This window comes from Bos javanicus, chromosome 11 (assembly GCF_032452875.1).
Source record: "Bos javanicus breed banteng chromosome 11, ARS-OSU_banteng_1.0, whole genome shotgun sequence".
NCBI lineage: Eukaryota > Metazoa > Chordata > Mammalia > Artiodactyla > Bovidae > Bos > Bos javanicus.
In genome coordinates, this window is record NC_083878.1 from 14,098,348 (window position 1) to 14,121,310 (window position 22,963).

Here is a 22,963-nt window from a genome sequence, read left to right on the forward strand (position 1 = left end):
AGCGTCAGTCCTTCCAATGAATATTCAGGGTTGATTTTCTTTAGGATTGATTGGTTTATTCTCCTTGTAGTCCAAGAGATTCTCAAGAATCTCCTTCAGCACCATAATTTGAAAGCATCAAAGCTGTACTTTTTAGGCTCTGTTTTTTCCATTAGAATTATGAGTTTTCCAAAATTGTGATACTTCTAGAAGCAAATCATAAATAGATAGCAACATGAGTTTACTATTTCATGATGGTTGAAAATCTTACAATATGAAATTGGAGTTTAATTCACTCAAAAACACAAGAGCTCATGCACATATATTTCCACCCCCAAAATATATGAAAACAACCTACTCCCTAAATGCCCAAACACAAATATAAGAGAACCTTTGAAAGATGCAACAAAAACATCTGTCATGCCATCTTGAAATAGCTACCTACTGTGTCTGAAGGGTTATTTGGACAAAACAGGACTACTGGAGCCTAATAAATCCCTTTGGGCTGGTCAGTAGGTGACGTGTGGTTCCTTACAGTGCTTCTGAGCAGCCTGAGAAGTCTCATGATGGCCCAAGCTCCTGAGAGTCACAGAGCTCTGAGTGGACCTGACTCTGTTACCTCTCCCTACCGCCACCCTGGCTTTCCCAGCCCTGCCTGTGCCACTCCCAGATGGACTTGGATGCATTGTCATCTTCATGTCATGATCACAACTGATCCCACCACCCCAGAGAGACCTGGCCACCATGTTTCTGTAAATCCTTCCCAGACTTCTTCAGGTCTAAATTTCTGTGTGTTTGCATAGACTCATACTATGTAGACCACATTGGAAACGCACTGCTTCTCTTACAGTTATATATCATGAACATCTTTTTGCATCGTAATTCTTCCTCAGCATCAACTGAATGGTTAAATAGTACTCTTTTGTAACTTTCTTCAGTTTCTTGCCTTTAAAACAGATTTTTATGGAGGCTGTCTTTTAAAAAAATGATCTCTGTCATTTTGCAGAAGTAAAATTAGGTCATTCTTGGGGAATAGGCTTTAAATAGTAAAATTGCTGTGATATATCTGAATTACACTGAGGCTTTGGGGGAGACTGTTTTGTTTCATACAAAGCTAAGTAAGTAAAGCCCCCTGGCAAGCTCACAAGCAGGTTCTGGACTGGCCGTTAGATAATTCATGAGAGCTGAGGAGGAGATGCTGGTAGGGACTAGAAACCCCAGCCATCCGGGCTCCTTCTCCAGGGGGGTGGGGACCTGTGGGATGTCTTGCTGTGCCTTGAATCTGAGCCGAATGTCTTCTCTCTCCCCAGCAGACCCGCCCGTGGCTGCAGCTGTGGTGTCCCATTTTAATGACTGCCCAGATTCCCACAGTCAGTTCTGCTTCCATGGAACCTGCAGGTTTTTGGTGCAGGAGGAGAAGCCAGCGTGTGTGTAAGTGTCCCCTACGGTCTGCAGTGCTGGGGCTGCAGGCATCCCAGCCACCACTTAAAACAGCATTTACCTCCACCAGCCATGCCAGAGCCGCCTGAGAACCCTGGACCCAAACATAATGGAGAATCAGAACAGTGGGCTGAGGGACACCTTGCTTCAACCCTGCTGGTCCCGGCCCAGAGGCACTGAGGCTGGATTCCTAGGACGTGGAGCCTGGGGGTCTGCATTTTTAACGAGCATCTCAGGTGGCTCCTGGGTTTAGCAAAGTCTAAAACTTCCTGGATTCAAGTGAGGTTTTTCCTTTTTTTTTTTTTAATTGAAGTAAAGTTGACTTGGGCTTCCCAGGTGGCTCAGTGGTAAAGAACCTGCCTGCTAATGCAGGAGACACCAGAGATGAGGGTTCCATTTCTGGGTGGGGAAGATCCCCTGAAGGAGGGAATGGCAACCCATTCTAGTATTCTTACCTGAAAAATCCCAGGGACAAAGGAGCCTGGTAGGCTACAGTCAGTGGGGTTGCAGAAGAGTCAGATATGACTGAGTGCACCTGAATAGTTGATTCACAGTGTTGTGTTAGTATCAGGCATGTAGCAAAGCAATTCAGTTATATACTTATATATATAATACATGTATTCTTCTTGAGATTCTTTTCCATGATAGGTTATTATAAGATATTTAATATTGTTCCCTGGGCTATTCAGTACGTCCCTATTATTTACCCATTTTATATATAGTAGTACATATCTGTTAATCCCAAACTCCTAATCTTGAATTCAAGTTTAATTCACTACTTAGAATTTTTGGAGGGCAAGACACTGGGTTAGATCCCTCTGAGTGGCCAGTATCTCTGAGATGAAGTCTGTGCCCTCCAGCATCTTTACCGCACAGCTAATAAAGTAAGCCAGAAGGGCACACAAAGGGTTGGTATGCCTGATTGGCAACAGGACAGAACAACTTGGGAACAAAGATGGGCATAGCAGGCCCAGCATGAGGCGGGGCGGGGGTGGAGGGGTGGGGGGCGGGGTGCAGGGAGGCTTACTTCTTAAAATATAGCTGAGCCCACCCACACCCACTGAATCAGAATCTCTAGGAATGGGACCCAGGAGTCACATTAGTTAAAAGCCACCAGTGATTGCAATCAGAGAAGGCAATGGCACCCCACTCCAGTACTCTTGCCTGGAAAATCGCATGGATGGAGGAGCCTGGAAGGCTGCAGTCCATGGGGTCTCTGAGGGTCGGACACGAGCGACTTCACTTTCACTTTTCACTTTCATGCATTGGAGAAGGAAATGGCAGCCCACTCCAGTGTTCTTGCCTGGAGAATCCCAGGGACGGGGGAGCCTGGTGGGCTGCCTTCTATGGGGTCACACAGAGTCAGACACGACTGAAGTGACTTAGCAGCAGCAGCAGTGATTGCAGTGGTCAGCCCAACTGGGCAAGAAAGGCACATAAGTAAAGGCTTCTAGAGCAGGTGTTGGACTTAGGCTGACGGGGAAAGCAGAGAAGTTACTCCAGGCCTGGACACTCGTGCATCCCAACCCTTTGCATGCACTTCCAGCTTATTTTATTAGCTGTACTATACTGTTATGGGTCAGTGTGGCCACAGTAGGGAGGAGACAAACCTGCAGGTGAGTTGGAGGCCAGGGCCTGTTGGAAGTGAGCCTTTATTCTCTAGCCAGTGGGAGCCATCAGTTTGGGAAAGGGATGTTTCAAGAAAGTTAACCTGTACATGGGGGAATACTGTAAGTTGGCCCTGTACTCAGCCTTGGCACTGTGGACATTTGGGGCTGGGTAACCCTTTGTTGTGTGGGCATGCCTGTGTGGCTGAAGGATGTTAGCATCCCTGGCCTCTACCCCCCAGGTGCCAGTACAACTTCCCCCAACAGTCGTGGCAATCAAAAATGTCTCCAGCCATTACCAAATGTACCCTGGGGTGGGGGGCTTTGTGGAGGAGGCAAAATTGTCCTTCACCCCTTTAAGAACCATCCATCTCTACGAAAATGCCATTTTTATAGGTGGAAAATGGAAGTCAGCAATTTCATATGATCCAACCTAATAGTACCAGTGTGTGTGCTAAGTCACTTTAGTCATGTCCAACTCTTTGTGACCCTATGGACCATGGCCTGCCAGGCTCCTCTGTCCATGGGGATTCTCCAGGCAAGAATACTGGAGTAGCTTGTCATGCCCTCCTCCAGGGGATCTTCCCAACCTGGGGGATCAAACACACATCTCTGGCATTGGCAGGTGGTTTCTTTACCACCAGTGCCGCCTGGGAAGCCACTGGTACTGGTAAATAATACTAAATGTTAATAAAAAGCCAGTGTTTATTGAGCTTTGCTTCATGCCAGTCACTGTTCTAAGCACGATCCACATGTTAACTCATATAATTCTCATGATGACCCCAGGGCATGGAGAGGTTGTGCCCTGATCACAGAGGAGAGTGCACATTCAGACCTGGCTGGTCTGACTCCTAAAGCTGCTTTCTTATCCACGATGCTGAAGGATATCAGGAGTAGCCGAGGGGACTGGGAGAGCCTGCCACAGTAAGGGGTGGTGGGTAGGACTCTCCTTTTCCTGAGGTGCAGCTATGTGAGACTGTGCAGTGGCCCCTGGGAGTGCCTCTGGGCCTCACTTGGAGGGGCACACTGGCCACCTTCCTCCAGGAGAACTGGATAAAGCCCCAGGTCACATCTGCAGAGCCAAGAGCCCTCCTGCCCACCCCATAAATACAAAGCACACTGATGACAAGAGTCACTGTCATTCATGATTACCACTCTTATGAAAATACACATGGGAACCTTGGGGACTGATAGGATTGTTTTTGTTACTTGCCTGATCATTGTGGAAAAACACTGGCCCTGAAGGAAGCGCGACTTTTTAGCCCAGGTCTCAGGAAGTCTCCAGTGCAGCAGGTGGAGGGTCTTCTTCCTTCCAGTCACGTCTAGTGCCAAGACCTCAGGCTACCCCCGGCTATGCGATGAGAGGGTCTTCTTTGGAGAGAGAGGACAGTTCTGGCCAAAATTGTGTCAGAAGGTTAGTGTTTCCACCAGATCAGGGGCTGTTCTAAATGTTGAGAGCTGGCAGCCTTGAGCCTGGGTCAGCAGAGACCCAGAGCGATAACCCGACCTGTGGCTGAGCCCCATTGGCTGGTGGAAGCCTTCTGAGAGTGGGGCGTGGGGGGCGCTCTTGTTCTCCTCAGTCTGGGTGCCAAGCTCTGCTTTTGGCTCAAGGAGATCATTGTCCATCACATTTACACGCCATCAATGTTGGTTTTCTGGACAGCTGGCCGCCTCTCTCCCCACTCACACTGTAACTATTACTATAAATGATAATAGTGAGCTCTGGGTAAAAACTGTGGCTGTGTGCCAGCCCCAGCTCCGCATACAGTGACGCATGCCGTTCTCTCATCCTTCCTCTCAAGTAGAGATTCTCGCCCTTATTGTGTAAATCAGAAGACTAAAGCTCAGAGAAGTTAGGCAACTTGCCCAGAGTCCCGGAGCCCATATACAGTGGAGCTGGGATTCAGTCCCATCAGTTCTAGCCCCCCAAACCCATGTTCTGTTTTGTTGCCCCAGAGGGCACTCTTTCTGCCTCAGCCTCACAGAGTTCGCCTCAAAAAGCTAAGCTTTTGTTTCCAGGAAAGGTACTGGCACTGCCGCTTTGCAGGCAAACCTTCCTCCAGGGGAACGTCAGGGTCATTCCCAACCTTGTTGCCCTGAGCACAGACTCTCAAGGATTCCTTCCTCTGGGTCAAGGGCAGAGTCTATAGAATCCGCTTTTGCAGTTTGGGGAAGCTGACCGTCTCTGGGGAGGCATGGCCATGCAAGATTTTACCTCGTCTTTACCTCAGTTTCCCCATTGGGTCTTGGCGCGCAGACGTGTTTCATGTAGCGGTAGATGAACCTGAATTATTCTTTGGTGGTTTTAATTAATTGCTTGCATTTTGGAAGTCAGGTTTACAACTCCAAGCAGATACCCAGCTTCTCTGGAGCACAGCCTGCCCTCTCCAGTTCCCCAGTTTCTACCTCTGCCCACTGCTCCCTGACACGGAAGCTGCGGCCAGTCCATCATCCTGTCGCCCTTCTTTTCTGCTCACAACTGCCAGCTTTGATCATTTCTGTCGCGACATGAGCCCCTAAGCTCGGTGAGGGCAGGACCATACCTTATACCTTTTTGTACTTTCAGTACTTAGAAGAGTGTTCTAATTCATTCATTGCCACTAGATCAGAAATTCTGTGTCTGTGCAGAGAAAGCAAAGCCTGCTGTTCCTGCTCTTAAGAACCACCCTAGCTCTGGGGGAACTGACACACTCATCCTATCAGTAAAACTCACAAACCTTGAGGTTAAGGGCATGTCAGTCATGGATTTACAAGGAAAACCCACAGGGGCCAAAGATTATAGTCTGAAAAGAGGGAGTTCTTTCTAAAATACTGTAGGCTCTTAAGCTTTGTTTTCCATAAGAACACTAGTCTTTGGGTCTCCAGAGTTAAAATGGCATCTCACACTAAAATATGAAATTAAGAAAAAAAGTTAAATAACTAGTCAGAAATTGCCAAAGGTAGTGAACATCATCCTGAAATATTTATGCTCCACATGAACCCTAGATTGCATTTTTTGGTCTCTCTTTAATAAATCCCTGCTAGGCACCAACCACTTTAGAAAACAAATAGGCGAAGAATTTCCAAAGGCAGTTAGTAAAACCAGAGAAATGCAAGGTTAGGACTCAAGCACCATTTTTTTCCCCTGAGGCAATTTCTGCAAAGTGTTGGTCTGCTGCTTGCAGGAACCTTCAAACAAAGGAAAACAGTTGAAGAAAGCCACCCAGGTGACAGGTTTTCAGGGTTCCAGTGTTGGGAGCCCGTGGCAATTTGCTGAAGTGTCTCACAGCCCAAATTGCCCCTCGGTGACTGAACTCCCTGACTTTCCCACAGCAAAGTGTGAAAGCACATTGCTGTCGGCCAAGGAAAATATTCCACCTGGCTCTGGCCACAGAGCCATCCACTGGGATCTGAACAGTTGAACACCCAGAGAGGGGTGACCGCCTTCAGTAAGCCCGCAGGCTGCCCGTGCAAACAGGAACATGCCTCCCGAGAGACCGGGGTTGGGGGCGGTTTTCCTGCTGGTGCTTAAGCCACTTCATGTAGATCTTTCACCTCAACAACCAGCAGGTGGTGGGGTTCGGGGGAGAAGTTAGGACATCACCCAACCACAGATCTTGAGGAAGTGCACGCCTTCTCTCTGCCCTCACCGGAAGCAGATACTGAGGGTCACACAGCAGTTAAAGGCATAAATTTCAAGGTCAGACAGACCCAAGTGACCTAGCACCATTAAGCCTCGGTTTCTTTGTGTATACCTGTGGCGGATTCATTTTGATATTTGGCAAAACTAATACAATTTTGTAAAGTTTAAAAATAAAATAAAATTTAAAATTTAAAAAAAAAAATGGGGAGATGAGTATTTCTCAGGATTGTAAGGAGGCCCCAGTGACCATAAAGCATGTAGAGTTTTTGCTGTCCAAGATAGGAGCCACTAGCCATGTGAGGCTATTTAACTTATTTAATTAAAATTTCATCTTTCAGCCTCGCTAGCCACATTTCAGGAACTTAGTACTTCTGGGCAGCGAGTGGCTACTATATTAGATGCCACACATACAGACACTATTTGCATCATCACAGAAAGTTATTTTTAAATTTATTGTTTATTGAAGTAGAGTTGACTTATAGTATTGTGTTAATTTCTGCTATACAGCAGAATAGCAGTTATATACATGTTTGTATTCTTTTTATATTCTTTTCCATTATGGTTTATCCCAGGATATTGGATAGAGCTCCCTGTGCTATACAGTAGGACTTGTCTGTCTATTCTTTGTGTAATAGTTTGCCTCTACTAACCCCAAACTCCCAGTCCATCCCTCTCCCACCCGCTGATCTTTGGCAACAGACAAGTCTGTTCTGTCTCTGAGTCTGTTACTGTTTTGTAGATAAATTCATTTGTGCCGTATTTTAGATTCCACATATAAGGGATATCATATGGTATTTGCCTTTTCTCCTTCTGACTTACTTCACTTAGTATGATAACCTCTAGTTGCATCCATGTTCCTGCAAATGACTTATTTATTTCTTTGTTATGGCTGAGTAGTGTTCTGTTGTATATATGTGCCACATCTTCATCTGTTCATCTGTTGAATTACTACATAAGATGCTGTTAGAGCATCGGAGAACATTCAAGCCCAGTTCCCAGCAGAGTATAAGAGCAGCCTTCATCAGCACCATCACCATTGTGATCAGTACATTGTTAACCATGACCACAGCTGAAGGATTCAGGTCCTGCTGAAGGGACAGTGAAAGTCAAGTAGACCATGTGCCATGAGGAAGCCCCTACCCCTCCAGTACACTCCTCCCCAAGTGCCCCAAGCAGAGAGGCTATAGGTCATGGCAAATCTTGTTCTTGAGGCCAAGAATGTGTGCTTAGTCACTCAGCCGTGTCCAACTGTTTGCGACCCCTTGGACTGTAGCCCGCCAGGCTTCTCTGTCCATGGGGATTCTCCAGGCAAGAACACTGGAGTGGTTTGCCATGCCCTCCTCCAGGGGATCTTCCCAACCCAGGGATGGAACCCAGGTCTCCTACATTGCAGGTGGATTCTTTGCCATCTGAGACACCAGGGAAGCCCATGAATACTGGAGTGGGTAGCCTATCCCTTCTCCAGGGGATCTTCCCAACCCAATAATCAAACCAGGGTCTCCTGCATTGCAAGAGGATTCTTTACCAGCTGAGCTAGCAGGGAAACCCCAAGGCCAAGGATGGGTAAACCCAGTACAAGTGTCCTGCGGCTCAGTGTCCCCACTCCTACCGCAACCCTGTGGATTTTCTCCACGGTTAAGGCAAGTTGGTATAAATATTTTTCTAAAACCTTAGTCCCTAACTGTTGGTCAACTTTGTCCTTGGCCCCCATATTAAAGACTTTATCTTAGGGTCCATGCCAAAAGCCTTGACTGAAATTCAGAACACTAGCCTCCAGCCAGAGAGTACATCATTGTTTATGAAGACAGTGTCTCTCAAGAGCCTTTAAAATGCTCTCTTTCTTTTATTTACATTTTTAGCACTCATACAGCCCTTCCTTTGTGTCAGGCACTTCACAAGATGTTAACTCGTTTAATGCTCATAACTCTATGAGGTAAGTTTTGTTACTCTGTGTTTTACTGACACAGAATCAGTGGCACAGAGAGGTTAAGTAACTTGCTCAAGGTCACACAGGCATTAAGTGGGGAATGGGATTCAAACCCATGACAATTTGGCTCCAAGTCTATATACCATGCTGTGCCCACTTATGGGATCCTATCCTGAGGAAGTAATCTCAAACGCAAGCAAAGTGTGTACACAAAGATAAGCCATTGGCATTATGAAATCAAAATTGGATGCAGTCTAAATGGTAAGGGTTCAGTGAAGCAAACTCTGTATAAATTACTTTACAACCATTTCAAACAACTCCTGCATGTTTCTAATGACATAGTAAAATGGTAAAGAGATGTCAAATGAAAAATTGATACAAAATAATATTTTTAAAAAATCTTAACTATGTTAAGAAAACTATATAGAAAAAGTACTTACTTGTCAGACTTTGAGGTGGTCGGATGTGCAGTAATATGGACTTTCTTTTTCTCTCCACTCTCTTATAATTTATGTACCTTCCAATTTGCTTAGAACCATTATTTTTCTAATTAGAGGATATTTTCCTTAAGAAGAAAAAAAATTGTAAGAACACAGCTTACATGCATTATCACCATTTCTTTAAAATTTTGAAAGGCATTGTGAACCAGGTGCAAAGGGGACTTAGGGGGAAAAACTGGGCAACTGGACAGGGCTAGAAATGGCACCCCACTCCAGTACTCCTGCCTGGAAAATCCCATGGATGGAAGAGCCTGGTAGGCTGCAGTCCATGGGGTCGCTAAGAGTTGGACACGACTGAGCGACTTGACTTTCACTTTTCACTTTCATGCATTGGAGAAGGAAATGGCAACCCACTCCAGTGTTCTTGCCTGGAGAATCCCAGGGACGGGGGAGCCTGGTGGGCTGCCATCTATGGGGTCGCACGGAGTCGGACACGACTGAAGCGACTTAGCAGAAGATCTGAAAGCCTTGAGCAGAGGAGAAAGAGAGGCATATTGTTCATCATTTAATTATTGTCGTTTGCTCCTAAGAAAGCACCAAAGCCACCTCCAGACTGAATCAGCACACAGCAGAGAAGGTCCCAGGGACCCCCTGGTTGGAGCACATTGCCCGTCATCTTCAGCCACCATGGCTTCTCAGCTCAGACAGGATCCTTGCCCCTCCTGTGCTGCACTTTGCCCTGTCTTTTTTGGGGCATTACTTTCTTTTCGGTTCTTATTTGGGGAAAACAGCCTGTATATGATTCCAGAGGCTCATTTTCAAAATTATGAAGACAAACTCAGCATTCCTTGTGTTTGACAATACCCACTCTCAACAGATGAAATTGAATAATCAAATGGTATAAAAAAATGTTCAGGCTTACACATTTGCCATTCCCCGTGGTGACAGAATAATTCCTATTTTATTCAGATTCCTTTCTTAAACAGAGGTGCCGCATCTTGGGTTTCTCCTGCACCTGAATGAGAAGACCCATTGTACAGCTCCCACCCTGAGGAAATGCCCAGAGAGAGAGGAAGAGGGGAGAGGGGGAAAGGGGCAGACTTTGGAGTGTTGCTCTCGAGTCTATAGCTTAAATGACCGTTCTGCCTCAGTGGTTCTCAGGCCTGGCCACACATTAGAGTCACTTGGGTGCCCAGACCAATTGGTCAGGGGCATCTCCAAGGGTGTGGCCATGGCCTTGGCATTTTCCAAAGCTTCCCAGGTGATTCTGATGTGCAGCCAGGTGGGATCTGGTGCCTACCTGAGGTCGAGACAGCAGCTGAGTCAAGCGTGAGTCATTTGTGACCAGGTGAGGTGATGCTTCCCCTCACTGTGTGATTTATGCTACAATAATTGGCATAATTAAGCCTAATATTAGTAGAAGCTTAGGAAATTTTAAAAAAATGTTTGTCAACAAACCTTTTCTTGCCCCCCCCTCCCCCAGTAAAGAGCAACTGAGAAGGCTGCCTATATTCCAAATGAGTGATGGGGAAAAAAAAGGACCTCTGTCCATCCCCAAACCAGCAAGTCTAAATTGCCTTAGAAAGTCTAACCCTGGCTGCCCAATGGAATCATCTGGGAGCTTTAAAAATACTGATGCCAGTCCTTACTCCCAGGGACTCTGACTTAGTTGGTCTGGGGTATGGCCTGGACATCAAGATTTTTTTTTTTCCAAGCTCCCCAGGCCATTCCAATGTGCAGCTAGAGTTGATTTCACTGGTCAGCCTTCATGGTGTCTTTCAACTTTGGCTTCATCAGAATACCTTCAGCCTTTTCTTTAAGACACCCAGGCCCCGTTTTCAGAGGCTTTGATCTGCGAGGTCCTGGGAAGAGCTTGAGTATCTAGGCCACAGGCTATTCTGCCTCCCACTGCAGTTGGGCTGCTTGGTGCTAAGACTCGCCACTCTAAGAGCTCACCTAGGCCGTGACCTAGAGTCTCATATACTGGGTTGGCCAAAAGGTCTTACAGAAAAATCCAAATGAACTTTTTTGCCAACCCAGTATTTGGCAACAACTCATGTAATTCTTGTGCCTCATCAGGGAAGGTTTCATTCATAAACACGCTGAGCACCCTATTTCAATGAGACTGGGGTTTGAATGTTTGCAGCTGTGACCCTAAGGGGACAAAGAGGCTCGGACCTCCACTGGAGCAGTTCTGAAGCAAGGCTGGTTGTGAAGGGCCCAGCACTCACATGTTAGGAAGAACAAGAAAGTCAGCAAAGTGTGACTCAGTCTGGGGGCTGTCTTTCCTGATGAGTTAAGATGGCATTGTTTGGGGGCATCTTTGCAATTTGCTATACCCACAGCAGAAAGACCTCTTTACAGGGCAGTCAGCAGCCCATCTTCCCTTTTGCTATGTGGTTTGTGAGTTTGCCACTGAATCAATATCCCAGAGTATCTTCCAAATCAATTTGCATTACACCAGAAAGGTCTCCTTCACAGTTAAGATCCTTAGTTTTTAAACTCTAGAATCCACTCCCCACTGTCTTTCCCCATGCAGTTGTTATTGTTGGGATTAACAGAGATGATTCATGTAGGAGTTTAGCATAGCCTTCAATAAGCTAATGTTGTAATTAGCACTAGGCTCCCACTCTTTTATTTAAATAGAATTTCTTGGAGTCCCCAGCATTGATTTGTTAGTTCATAGGGTTTCCAGCGGAGAAGGCAGTGGCAACCCACTCCAGTACTCTTGCCTGGAAAATCCCATGGACGGAGGAGCCTGGTGGGCTGCAGTCCATGGGGTCGCTAGGAGTCAGACATGACTGAGCGACTTCACTTTCACTTTTCACTTTCATGCATTGGAGAAGGAGATGGCAACTCACTCCAGTGTTCTTGCCTGGAGAATCCCAGGGACGGGGGAGCCTGGTGGGCTGCCATCTATGGGGTCGCACAGAGTCAGACACGACTGGAGTGACTTAGCAGCAGCAGCAGCAGCAGCAGCAGGGTTTCCAGAATTAAGCAGTTGAGGCAATTGAGGAGATGTTTGAATCCTCCTTTCCAGAGCCTGTGGATTAGAGGAGTTTAAGCTGGGTGGAATTGCCTCTCCTATGGCCTGGATCTTTATAATGGCTGTGCAAATTGTCATCACACTCTCCTCCCTAGGAGGAAACAACACTAACACCCAACTACAGAGATGTCTCATTGACTTGGCCACAATTCCTGGTTAGACATCTAACAAAGCCCAGGCTCCCCAACCCTCTTCTGTTCAGTGGTTCACCAGAAATTTTGTAGAGCTCGGTCTTGCCTGTAGGATCCTAGATGCTGGCTTCCAGTGAAGCTGGCAGGAAGGGCAGTCACAGAGGTGGGCATAGTCCTGAGGGCCTTTAGGGAAAGACAGGCTATAGAGATCCATGGAAAGAGCTTTGGAAAATGGATGGATGGATGAATGAATGAGTCTTCAAATTATATCTTCTTGGAGAATGTGGTCTTTGAGATGGAATTTGAGGAAGGAAGTGAGGAATAATGTTGCAGGCAGAGAAGGTAGCAGTAGCTGAGATGGACAAGGGGAAGGTAATCATTCATTCACTCATTCATTCACAAACAGGTGTGTGTCCTGAGTGTCTATGTGCTGGCACTAGTTTAGTTGACACTGGGGGGTGGGGGACTGATGGGTTGGCTGAAATCTAAGTGACAGAAGATAAAGTAGAGGGGGTAGATCAGGGTCCTGCAGATATGGGGTGTTGGATGCTAAATGAAAGGAGGAGGAAGCCCACAACCCAGGTGAGAGCCATCAGGGTGCAGAGTGAAAACTCACAATGGCTGGAGGTGGCACCCTTTGCAAGATTCTCTGTAGACACTCACAGCTTCATTTGTGCATTACCTGTGCCTGCTGTTTATCTCCTCTCAGTCTCAAGTTCAGTCCACACTTTAGCTTTCTCCTGGTGGGAAGGGACCAGTGCCTTTGTTTTCTCCCCTGCGTACAGGGTGAGCTGTTTCCTGACTTTGGCCTTCACGTGATCCTGTTATTAAAACCAACCAAAAAAAAAAAAAACTTGCCCCTGTTTCATAATCCCCACCCCGCAGTCATCTCCCTCCTAGCCTGAGCCTGTGAGAGTCTGCGCTGTTATTCACACTTCCGTGGTCCAGATCCTTTTTCAAGCAAAGTCTTCTTGCCAGAGCTCCCGAATCTTCCTCCTCCCCAGAGCCTGCTCCCTCCTTAGGTCTGCGGAGAACCCTGCATTGTTGGCCCTAGAACCTCAAGTCTCCTTTACTGTTTTAAGATCAAGAGCTTAATCTGCAGTGTTTTTATCCCAATCCTGGATAGTATACAGGGGCAGCAGCTGCTGAGTGAGCCGGAACCCAGACCCTGGGGTCCACAGATCTGGGAATATGTTTCTCTCTCTTCTGGCTCTTTGCAACCCTATGTAGCCCACTAGGTTCCTCTGTCCAAGGAATTCTCCAGGCAAGAATACTGGAGTGAGCGGCCATTCCCTTCTCCAGGAGATCTCTTTGACCCAAGGATTGAACCAGGATCTCCCACACTGGAGGCAGATTCTTTACCTCCTGAGCCTCCCTGGCATGGTGGTCACAAGCAAATGACTTGACTTTTCTGTGCAAACTAAATGAGAAAACATGGGTCAAATGTAAATTAATCTTTAACTGAAAGCAAGTACCTGAATTCAAACTAAAAATGCTTTTAAATGAGGTACATAACGATTGAGCTTTGGAATAAAGAGCACCAGTGGGAAACTTTACCATTAAGCAGCCTTAGAGACTGAAGCTATATGCTCCAGTATCCCAGGCTGTGGCCTTAGGCAGCCATTTTTGCAACATCTCCTGTTTGCCTTAATCTTAAACCCATACAGTACTTGTTCTTTTAACATTAAAATGATTAAGATTTTGTTAACATGGAGCAAAAGCTATCCTCCAGGAAATACCCTGTATTTATCCTGTGACTCCTGGCATCTGGGGTCTGGAAGCCCCCAGATTAAGGGAATCACAAATGTAAGACCCCTGGGGCTTTTCAGGCCCTACAATTACGAGACAGTGCTGCTGGTTCTACTCCAGTACGTGCCCCTGTGCGCCGGATCACCTGGTAAATGCTTGCAGGACTAATTAACCCTGACAAAGAATATAAAAATCAAGCCACAGTCTTTGTCTCCTGATGGTTTAGCGTGTTTTCTTTCTCTCATCACTGGGAATTCTGAATACACACATTTAGTTTAAAAATAACCTGGTTTTTTATGAACTGCCAAAATGAGCTTCACGTCCTAGACACATTTGCTGCCTTCCTCACTCCCCCAGGATCTGGCATAGTAACCATGATAACAGAGTGCTTCAGCAGCACCTTGCCTCCACAGATAAGCTGATGAGTTACCTCGTTCTCCAAGCAAGAGAAGCCTATGCAGGGGAGTCGGGGCGATTTTACCGACACCTTTGCCTCCAATAGCCAGGGCTGGAGGGGCCCCTTTGGGCTTTTTTGTAGGGCTTGGGTCTCTTCAGTCCAGTCCTCCTGGGGAGTATGGCGAATGAGACCTCTGCCCGGAGAGCGTGCTGATGTCCCTGTCTTCCTCAGCTGCCACTCTGGGTACGTCGGTGCACGCTGTGAACACGCAGACCTCCTGGCCGTGGTGGCTGCCAGCCAGAAGAAGCAGGCCATCACCGCCTTGGTGGTGGTCTCCATCGTGGCCCTGGCTGTCCTCATCATCACATGTGTGCTGATACAGTAAGTCTTCACTGCCCCTGAGGCCGGGTCCCCCACCTGCCTGCCTTCCTGGGGCTATCTGCAGCGCTCCCAGATAGCAGGGCCACCTCGGCAGTTTACCACTGTGATGTCTGATTGGTGTTAACAAAGCGAAGAAGGATTTTGGTGAAAGCTGAGCGGTATGAAGGGCACACAGCCCGGGAGATCTCCAGCAAGTGGGCCTTGACTGGAAGCAGAGCCAAAGGCTTGGAGCCTTCACCATTGTGATGGGGGTGTGCAGGAGTTCCAGAGGGAACTGGAAAGGCTCCAAGCCTCCTGTGTGCAGTTAACAGCCACACTTCCTCTCTGCAAATCCTAAAGTCACAGTTGCTGTTACTCCCTCTGCTCTTCCTCCAGACCTCAGTTGCTGCCTGGCATCTTCCAGGAAGCCTTCCTGAGCCCCTTTCCAGGTGTTCTTAGCCTCATTTGCTTGCCTATATCTCCCAATTGGATTGCTCTGCAAAGGGACAGACCCGAGGGTTGTATTTCCAGTATTGGGCCAGAATACTGGCCCAATATTCCCTGGAAATATGGGTAGCAGGTGCTCTGAGAGGATGAGTTTGCCATGACCAGAGAGTGTTAGTCTTCAGAAAAAGATCTGAAGCCATGGAGTTGCTTGGCTTATTCTTTCATTCCTTCCGTGGGTCCGTACAGTCTACCTACAGTCCCTGCTTTACTGCTTGCTGGCTGCTCCTGATGGATGACCCCATCCTGAACCCACGCAGCCCTGCCAGCCTGAAGTGGTTGTTTTGGCCCAGTCCTGACAGTGGTTCTAAGTGACCCAACTGCTGCTTTATGGAGCAAACAGCTGGGCCACTGGGGTGGGGATGGGGGTGCGGAATGACTGGTCCCCTCTGTCAACTGGAGCCTATTTGGCCAACCCAGAGAGGAGCGGCCACATAGAGCTGGTCTTTTGGGGGTGGCCAACAGATCCTTCCACAAGTGGCCCCAAAGGCTACCTCCTTGCAAAGCCCTCAGCCCTGTGCTGTGATTGTCCCTCTGGAAGCTCCAGGGGAAGGATAGGTAGAGCCCGGAGCTGCCCGGCAGGCCCCTCCGGCAGCCACTGCCCCAGCTGGGCGCTTCTGCCAGGCTCCTACCCAGCCCGTGTTCTCTGCACCTTTGCAGCTGCTGCGAGGTCCGAAAACACTGTGAGTGGTGCCGGGCGCTCATCTGCCGGCATGAGAAGCCCAGCGCCCTTCTGAAGGGAAGGACTGCTTGCTGCCACTCAGAAACAGGTAAGGAGGCTGCCTTGAGGGAGGACTTTTCCCTCGGGAGACACTGTTGGGTAGAGAAAAGGACCGCCTGTTTCAAGTCAGGGCAGAAGTTCTTGGAGGGTGAAGCAGAAAGAAGGGAGAAAAAGAAGAGGACATTTATCCTACCAAGTCAGATTCAGTTTATTCCAATGTGTCTTTTCCTCAGAAGGTGGCTCTGTTATCCTTACCTGTGACTGTGTGACCTTTAACAAGTAACTTAACATCTCTGAGCCTTGGTTTTCTCATTAAAAAGATGTCGTGCAAATTAAATAAGTACTGAGATGAAGAACCTGGTGTATCACAGACTGGAGACACACAACAGATGTTCTTTCTCTTTCTCTTGAGAAATCATCTTCCCTTTCCCAGCAGTGAAATGATAGATGCGGCTTCTAGAAGGTCTTGAAGGACTCTGAACTCTTAGAATCTTGTGATCTTCATTCAGCTTACCATTGTTCCATGAATATTTTCTCCAACATCCGTGAAAAAGATTGGACATCTGGCTAGGATGCCAGACTCACATCTCCAGAGCCTTCTCCAAGCATCCCTAGCTCCGGGCTCCTGGAGTCAAATAGCAAATTAATCCAGACAGGCTCTGAAAAGTCACACATGAGTGAGTTTCTGGAATGCTTGTTTGACCAAAAAGACTGTCATAAACTTAGCGTTCCTTTTTAGGAAGTGGTTCGTCAAGAGACAGTCACCCCAGCCTCATCCACCTGAGGGTGGCTTCTCTACTAAATAGTCAGCTCAAGGTTGTGTGGAAAGGGCAGGGAGAAAGTGCCTGCTGCGCTCCTTAGGCCTCCTGGTGGTCTGACCTGGAGGGAACTGAAGGCAAGGGGCCGCTGTTACTTGATCTTCATTTCAAGAGCCATAGTAATTGTGCATGAGCGGTTCGTTTGGTTTAGGAATGTGCTAATTCATTGATCCTCGAAGTAGTCTTGAAGAGGGTGTGGGTAAACTGAGTCTGCCAAAGACCTGTGTGGAAGGTCTGAGTCCCTGGGGGAGCTAGGATGAGACCCAGGGCCTCTGAAGTCCCCACTCCCGTTTCCTCCACTACCTCGGGGTACCATGCATTGAGCTAATGAAGATAAACATTTTTGTTTGGTCTTATAACACCAATAGAAAAAAATTGTGTATGGCTTTTTAAGAAAATTGATAGTATTTTTGTACCCTCAGTCTGCACCTTGGCAGAGTCATTTAGGGTGGAGTAAATTTCTTGTTAATGTCACTTCTTCTCTACCTACATTTTGAGAGAATGTTGGCTTTAAACCCAGCAATGGGTCTGACCTTGCAGAGATGGCCAAGGCTAAAGCCCCTCTTCTTAAGACAATGGGTACGCTCCACCTCCAGGGAACCGGGGAGAGACCAGTGCAGGAAGATGTCCAGGCTGGACTGGACTCAGGAGCTGCTGGGGACTGGGTGCACCCTGCTTCCCCATGACAGGCACAGAGGATACCCTCAGGACCCTGCTGCTGCTGCTGCTAAGTCGCTTCAGTCATGTCCGACTCCGTGCGACCCATAGACGGCAGCCCACCAGGCTTCCCGTCCCTGGGATTCTCCAGGCAAGAACACTGGAGTGGGTTGCCATTTCCTTCTCCAATGCATGAAAGTGAAAAGTGAAACTGAAGTCGCTCAGTCATGTCTGACTCTTAGCAACCCCATGGACTGCAGCTTACCAGGCTCCTCCGTCCATGGGATTTTCTAGGCAAAAGTACTGGAGTGGGGTGACCCTCAGGGCCCACCCATTGAGAAATAAGGGGGTCTATTCTTCCATGGCCTTAGAGGAAGCCATTCTGCTGCCAGAGCCCTTGACTAGCTCATGAGCTGCCCACTAAGCCACTGCTGATGAGGGAACTGGCAGCAGATGGGCTGAATCACCTCCAGTTGAATGAAGGCCTTCAACAGTGTGTGTCCCCGTTCCCTTCTTTCCTTTGGTGCTGAAAGCACAGATTCAGGAGCTACTGCCCCTGTGGTCGAACCAGCAGAATGTGGACTTGACTGCCCGAGAGAACCCAGTGACTTGGGCTGGTGCATCCCCAAGTTTCTGTCCCATGCCAGTTTTCCCAGCCTGGCTGGAGTGTGGCCTGCAGAGCTTAACCTGTTTTTCCTTCCTTCCAGTGGTCTGAAGAGCCCAGAGGAGGAGTTCTGCCAGGTGGCCTGGAGCAGCCAGAGGGAAAAAGGGCTTCTTGAGTTCGGCACAGCAAGGGCTGCCAGGCTTGGGCCAGCAGGCCTTTCCTTCTCTGCCTGCCATCACCTGTGCAGGCTTTTTGTCTTACGTGGGCCTTCCTTCAAAATTCTGTCCAGAACTCTGTCTGCTTGGGGTTATCCGGTGTGACCTGGAGAAGAAATCGGTGGACCACAGTTTAAAGACTGGTCAGAAATGAATGGCATGGGGTGGACCTCCTATTTACCTAATGACCTATGTGCTTCGTCATCTGCATCCAGGTGTGTGTAGGTGTGTTCTGCCAGTTACGGATACCAGACCCGTCTCCCCAGAATAGTCTCCATCGTGCCCGACACTGGAGTTCCTATAATTGTTACAGTTTTTTTTTTCTTATCTGCTTCTTGGGGAAAATGGTGGAAAAAAGCATCACTGCTTTTTGCTACATGAAGATGCCAGTGGAGGAGGAGCCATGCAGTCCTCTGTCATGAAACCCTCAAGCAGCCCAGTGTCTTCCATGGACACATGACGTTGAAGACCTTCCTGAGCTGTTGCCGTCCTCAGAGATAATTTCTTATTTATTAGATGGATGATGATTTATTTTAATCTCTTAAGTCAGTGTAAAAAGTGTAAAAGCCTTTCAGACATCTACATCAATGATCCATGTATTGCTTGCCAAAAAACTAGACTGATTCGAAATGCCTGGTCTCTTTGGGACAGCTAAAACTTGGGGCGGTGGTGGGGGAAGCACCAGGATGGGTGGAGATGGAAGAAGAGGAGGAGTTACTGATGGGAGCAAAGATTGGGGTTCAGAGATCATGCCATTTAATACACAAAACTGGTAAATGCCCTACGATACATTCCTGCTGAAAAGTCAGCAGAGCTTACAGTGGAGGCCTGGCACCTTATTGAGGAAGAGGAAGAGAGTCTGTGTGTGTATCTACAAGGAGGAAACACGACAGTGACTACACTGCTCTTATTAAACCTGTTAACCTTCTGGTGGGCCGTCCGAGAATCTGTTTAGACATAGAGCTTTAGCAGAGAGCAACAGGCATTTGGAGTTGCACCCATGAAAGGGGACCAGTCACTTATTTTCCATGTTGCTACTTGGTTGATTTGTTGCTTTATTTTGAAAAGGACAAATTGAACTTTCCTATTTATTTTTAAGCACTAGGAGAAATATTCCAGTAATTTTATTTTTCTTTTCCATTCAGGATGCTAGGTTTTTGTTTTTTGTTTTAAAACAAAAACTCTTAATAAGCTGCCTCCATCACGTGGGTCTTGCTTTTCCCTCAGAGAAGGAGAAGTTGTTCTCCTGGGTACTCTCCAACCCAATGGGCCTGCTTGTGGGAAACCCCAGTTCACTCCAACTTTATGGTGGAGCTCATCCCTAGGAATTGTTATTAAAATTTGCAAACAGGGAAACAATGAAATAATTTGTAAACTCCTTATGTGAGGGAACTCTTATTCACCAATATTTGAAAAATGGGAGATCTCTACCTATTAACCCTTCAGTGCCTGTAGCTCCTCACTTCATGAAAAGGACTTTTAAAATATGTCAAGTGAGCTTGAAATTCCTACCAGGTCATTTTGTCCTGCTGGAATTCTTCTGCCCAGCACGTCTATTTCAATGCATTTTCTCTGTGTTTCTCACAGTTAAGAAAATTATATGACCTGTGTTGCAATTCTGGCACTTGTATTGAATGACGCTGCACCCAAAGCACCGAGATTAGAAATGGGATCTGTTCGCCAGCAGCGTAACTGACATAGCTTCTGGGGTCTAGTCATGAGAGAATATACGCTTAAGTTCGCATTCCTTACACAGGTCCTACAGCAGCGGATCTGCGGGCTGGGGCTTCACCCCCAGAGATGCAGTTGACACTGGTTTGTGGACCCCAGCTTGGCCCCCCCCCCCCCTTTTTTCATCGGGCTCTCCTGAAAGTCTGATTCCGGTATAGAGAGACTAATGGAAGTGGAGTGGCATCATTGGTTTTTAACTTGAAATCACATATTTACTTTAGAACAGTCTTTCCTCAGTCTTTTAGAGACTGTTTGAGGTCTGGTTGCCTTTAAAGAGCAAGAACTGATATTGGGAATGTCTTGTGGGGTTTTCTCCACCTACTGAGGAAGGATCAGTGTCCAGTCTGTAGGCACCTAAGGGCCTTTGCAGAAGGGTGAGGAGGTGAGAACCAAGAACCTTCTTGATTTCCCGTGGGGACTTCATACTTAGTGTCTGTGAATACTCCAGTCACAGCTGCCGGTGCCCCCCGCTTCCAGTGCTGATATAGCCATGCAGTGCACAGGCCCAAATGTGTGCCACCCTGGGAGAGTTGGAGGCAGAGGCTGGGATCAAGGCGGACCTTTGTCCATGTCCAGGTTATGAGAACCTTGCTTCTTTAGTGATTTCTCTCTCAGAAATCAGAATGGCCACTAAGCATTGGATTCCTATGCCATTTGTGGCATTGGTACTTCTTTGGTTAGATATAAAAATGCCCCCTTTTCAGGTTAAAAATCGTCTTCTAATCCAACTCTGTAGGTTCCCTGTGTTTCCTTGCTTTTTACAAAGCCAAGTTCATTATGATTAGGGACTTGTTCCCAAGATCTGACCTGGTGAGCAGCTGCAAACCAGGGGATGGGGAACACAGCTGTTTCCAATATCTGTCTCAGGAGAAATGCAAAACCCCCATTTAAAAGGGGCAGGGGAAGAGAGAGACTGCTTCCAAATCTTCAGTGGAGCCTGGATTTTCCCACTGCTGTACAGGCTGTGACTTCTTTAAGCATGCTGGCAGGAAACATCTTCTTCTAGATGGAAGGATATACAGCAGCCAATCCTGATTGGGAAGACACATCTGAACACGTGGTAAACAAGCAAGACTTGTGTGCCAGCAGAGGAGAGGGGCAGAATGTCCCCAGACTCTATTTTCCCATGAAAGGAGATGGTAGAATTGACATTACCCCCACCCGCATTGGTGAGGGAGGAGGTGCACCTCCAGAGCTTTGGGGAGCCTGGTCTATGCAGGTGGAGCACGTGTCTGCATCTTCAGGTTTCCCGGGTCCAGGCTGCTTCAGTGCGCATGTACCTCTGGCTGCTCTTCCACCGGGTCCAGGCTGCTTCAGGGCACGTGGACCGCTGGCTGGTCTTCCAGGCCATTTTGACAGGAACAGTTCAAAGAGGCTCCAACACTGTTCGGGAGATCCTGATCCCATAGTGGGATCTGGGCTTTGATTTCTCCCAACCTGCTCAGCTGAGGAGGGGGCAGGGGGGTGATTCAAAAGCCCAGGACCAAGGAGGACATCACAAAAACAAGAGGAACACGTATGTTTATTCTTAATGTTCCAATAGAAGACCTGTTCTCTAGCCACTGATTTTATCAGGCTTTCTAAAAGGTCTCATGGTAAACACACACAGTACTGAACACAACGCCTCTTCCTAGTGTAATAATACTGAAGTGTTCAACTTTTCACTATCTTATTATAACAAACCCGATGCTTTTTTTTTTTTAGAACTTGTTACTCTGACTTCTGTATATGTTGCACTGAAAAGGTTAATATTTAATGTTTTAATTTATTTTGTGTGGTAAGTTAATTTTGATTTCTGTAATGCATTAATGTGATTAGCAGTTCCTTTCTTTAATATCTGGATTATACTTATTTAAAGAGTAGTGAGCAATATAAAATGCTGTTGTGTTTTTCAGTAATGTGTATTGTTGTCAGTTGTACTGTACCTTGTTTGGAAGGATGAAGGAATGAACTCTTTTTTTTTCCTAAATCAAGACTGAAGCTTTTCTTTCATGAGGTTGGGAGATGGCTGAAGTACATTAAGATTTTTCTCTGCAAATGTGAATGGTGCGAAAAAAAAAATAGATGCTCTTTTGCAAAATGTGGGAATCCTAAAATTAACTTTAGTTGATCCCTATATGCTTGTAAAAACCAAATTCTCTGAAGTTCTTCTCAATATATATTTCATTTACTGTATGTCCAACAATACGCTAACTAGTGTGGAAGACGAAAAAGACAACCCCTGCCCCAAGGAATAAGAATCTGCCTGAGATCAATTGACGTGCAGAAAATAATTCCAGACTCATTCCAGACAAAATACAAATAAAGCCTGAAATTGTGATGTAGAGGAGTGTGTGTGTTAATAGCTGAAATTCTCCACATGTGGTCCCCATACCAGCACCATCGCATCACCTGGGAGCTTCTAAGAAAGGCACATTTTCAGGACCCACCCCAGACCTATTAAACTCTCAAGATGCCATGCACTCTCTACCTTCCAGATGAGTCTGATACATACTCGAGTTTGAGAACCATGGTGCTATAGGATTCCAGGAAGGGCAAATTCATGTGGGCCTAGAGTTTTTAGGAATGGTTTTCTAGAGGATGTTCAGGGGAAGTGAAACTTAACACAATTTACCCCGTAGCATTCAAGGTTAACGGCCATCAGGTAGTACAGTCTTGAGGTAAGGCTTGCATTTATTTGGATCTTCTCAGCCTAGTTGAAAAAAAAAACAGGCCTGTCCATCTCCTTCCACACCACTGCTCACACCCACCCCCACTCCCCTCTGCTCAGTTTCTGACTGTAAGCACTTGTTCTAAAACTGTCAACCCAGTTCTTACAAGCCTCACTGCACTTAAATTCCCATACAAGCCTCTGCCATTCTAACCCATGCATGGGCCGCTGGTGTGCAAGGTGAAGCAGGGGAAAGTGAAACCATCGCTGTGAGAAGCAAGAGCTAGGTCGCAAGGCAAATCCAGCTCTCTGAAGTGAAGGAGGTGCCTGCGGAGCCCACTGTCCAGGCCTCAAAGGTCTTAGCA

General features: G+C 47.1%; 1 protein-coding gene across 2 annotated transcripts in view; it reads left to right on the forward strand.

Annotated features, from left to right (window-relative positions):
* TGFA (transforming growth factor alpha) overlaps positions 1-22,272 on the forward strand; it is a 118,841-nt gene extending 96,569 nt beyond the window's left edge. Inside the window, exons 3-6 of one of the 2 annotated variants that reach the window (XM_061431993.1) lie at positions 1,293-1,410; positions 14,570-14,719; positions 15,863-15,972; positions 18,106-22,272. In XM_061431993.1, coding sequence (XP_061287977.1) covers positions 1,293-1,410; positions 14,570-14,719; positions 15,863-15,972; positions 18,106-18,113 — 386 coding nt within the window. In that variant the 3' untranslated portion in view covers positions 18,114-22,272. Of the gene's footprint in view, positions 1-1,289; positions 1,411-14,569; positions 14,720-15,862; positions 15,973-18,105 lie in introns of both variants that reach the window. The other variant, XM_061431992.1, reaches the window with a different exon arrangement.
* The last annotated feature ends 691 nt before the right edge of the window (positions 22,273-22,963 follow it).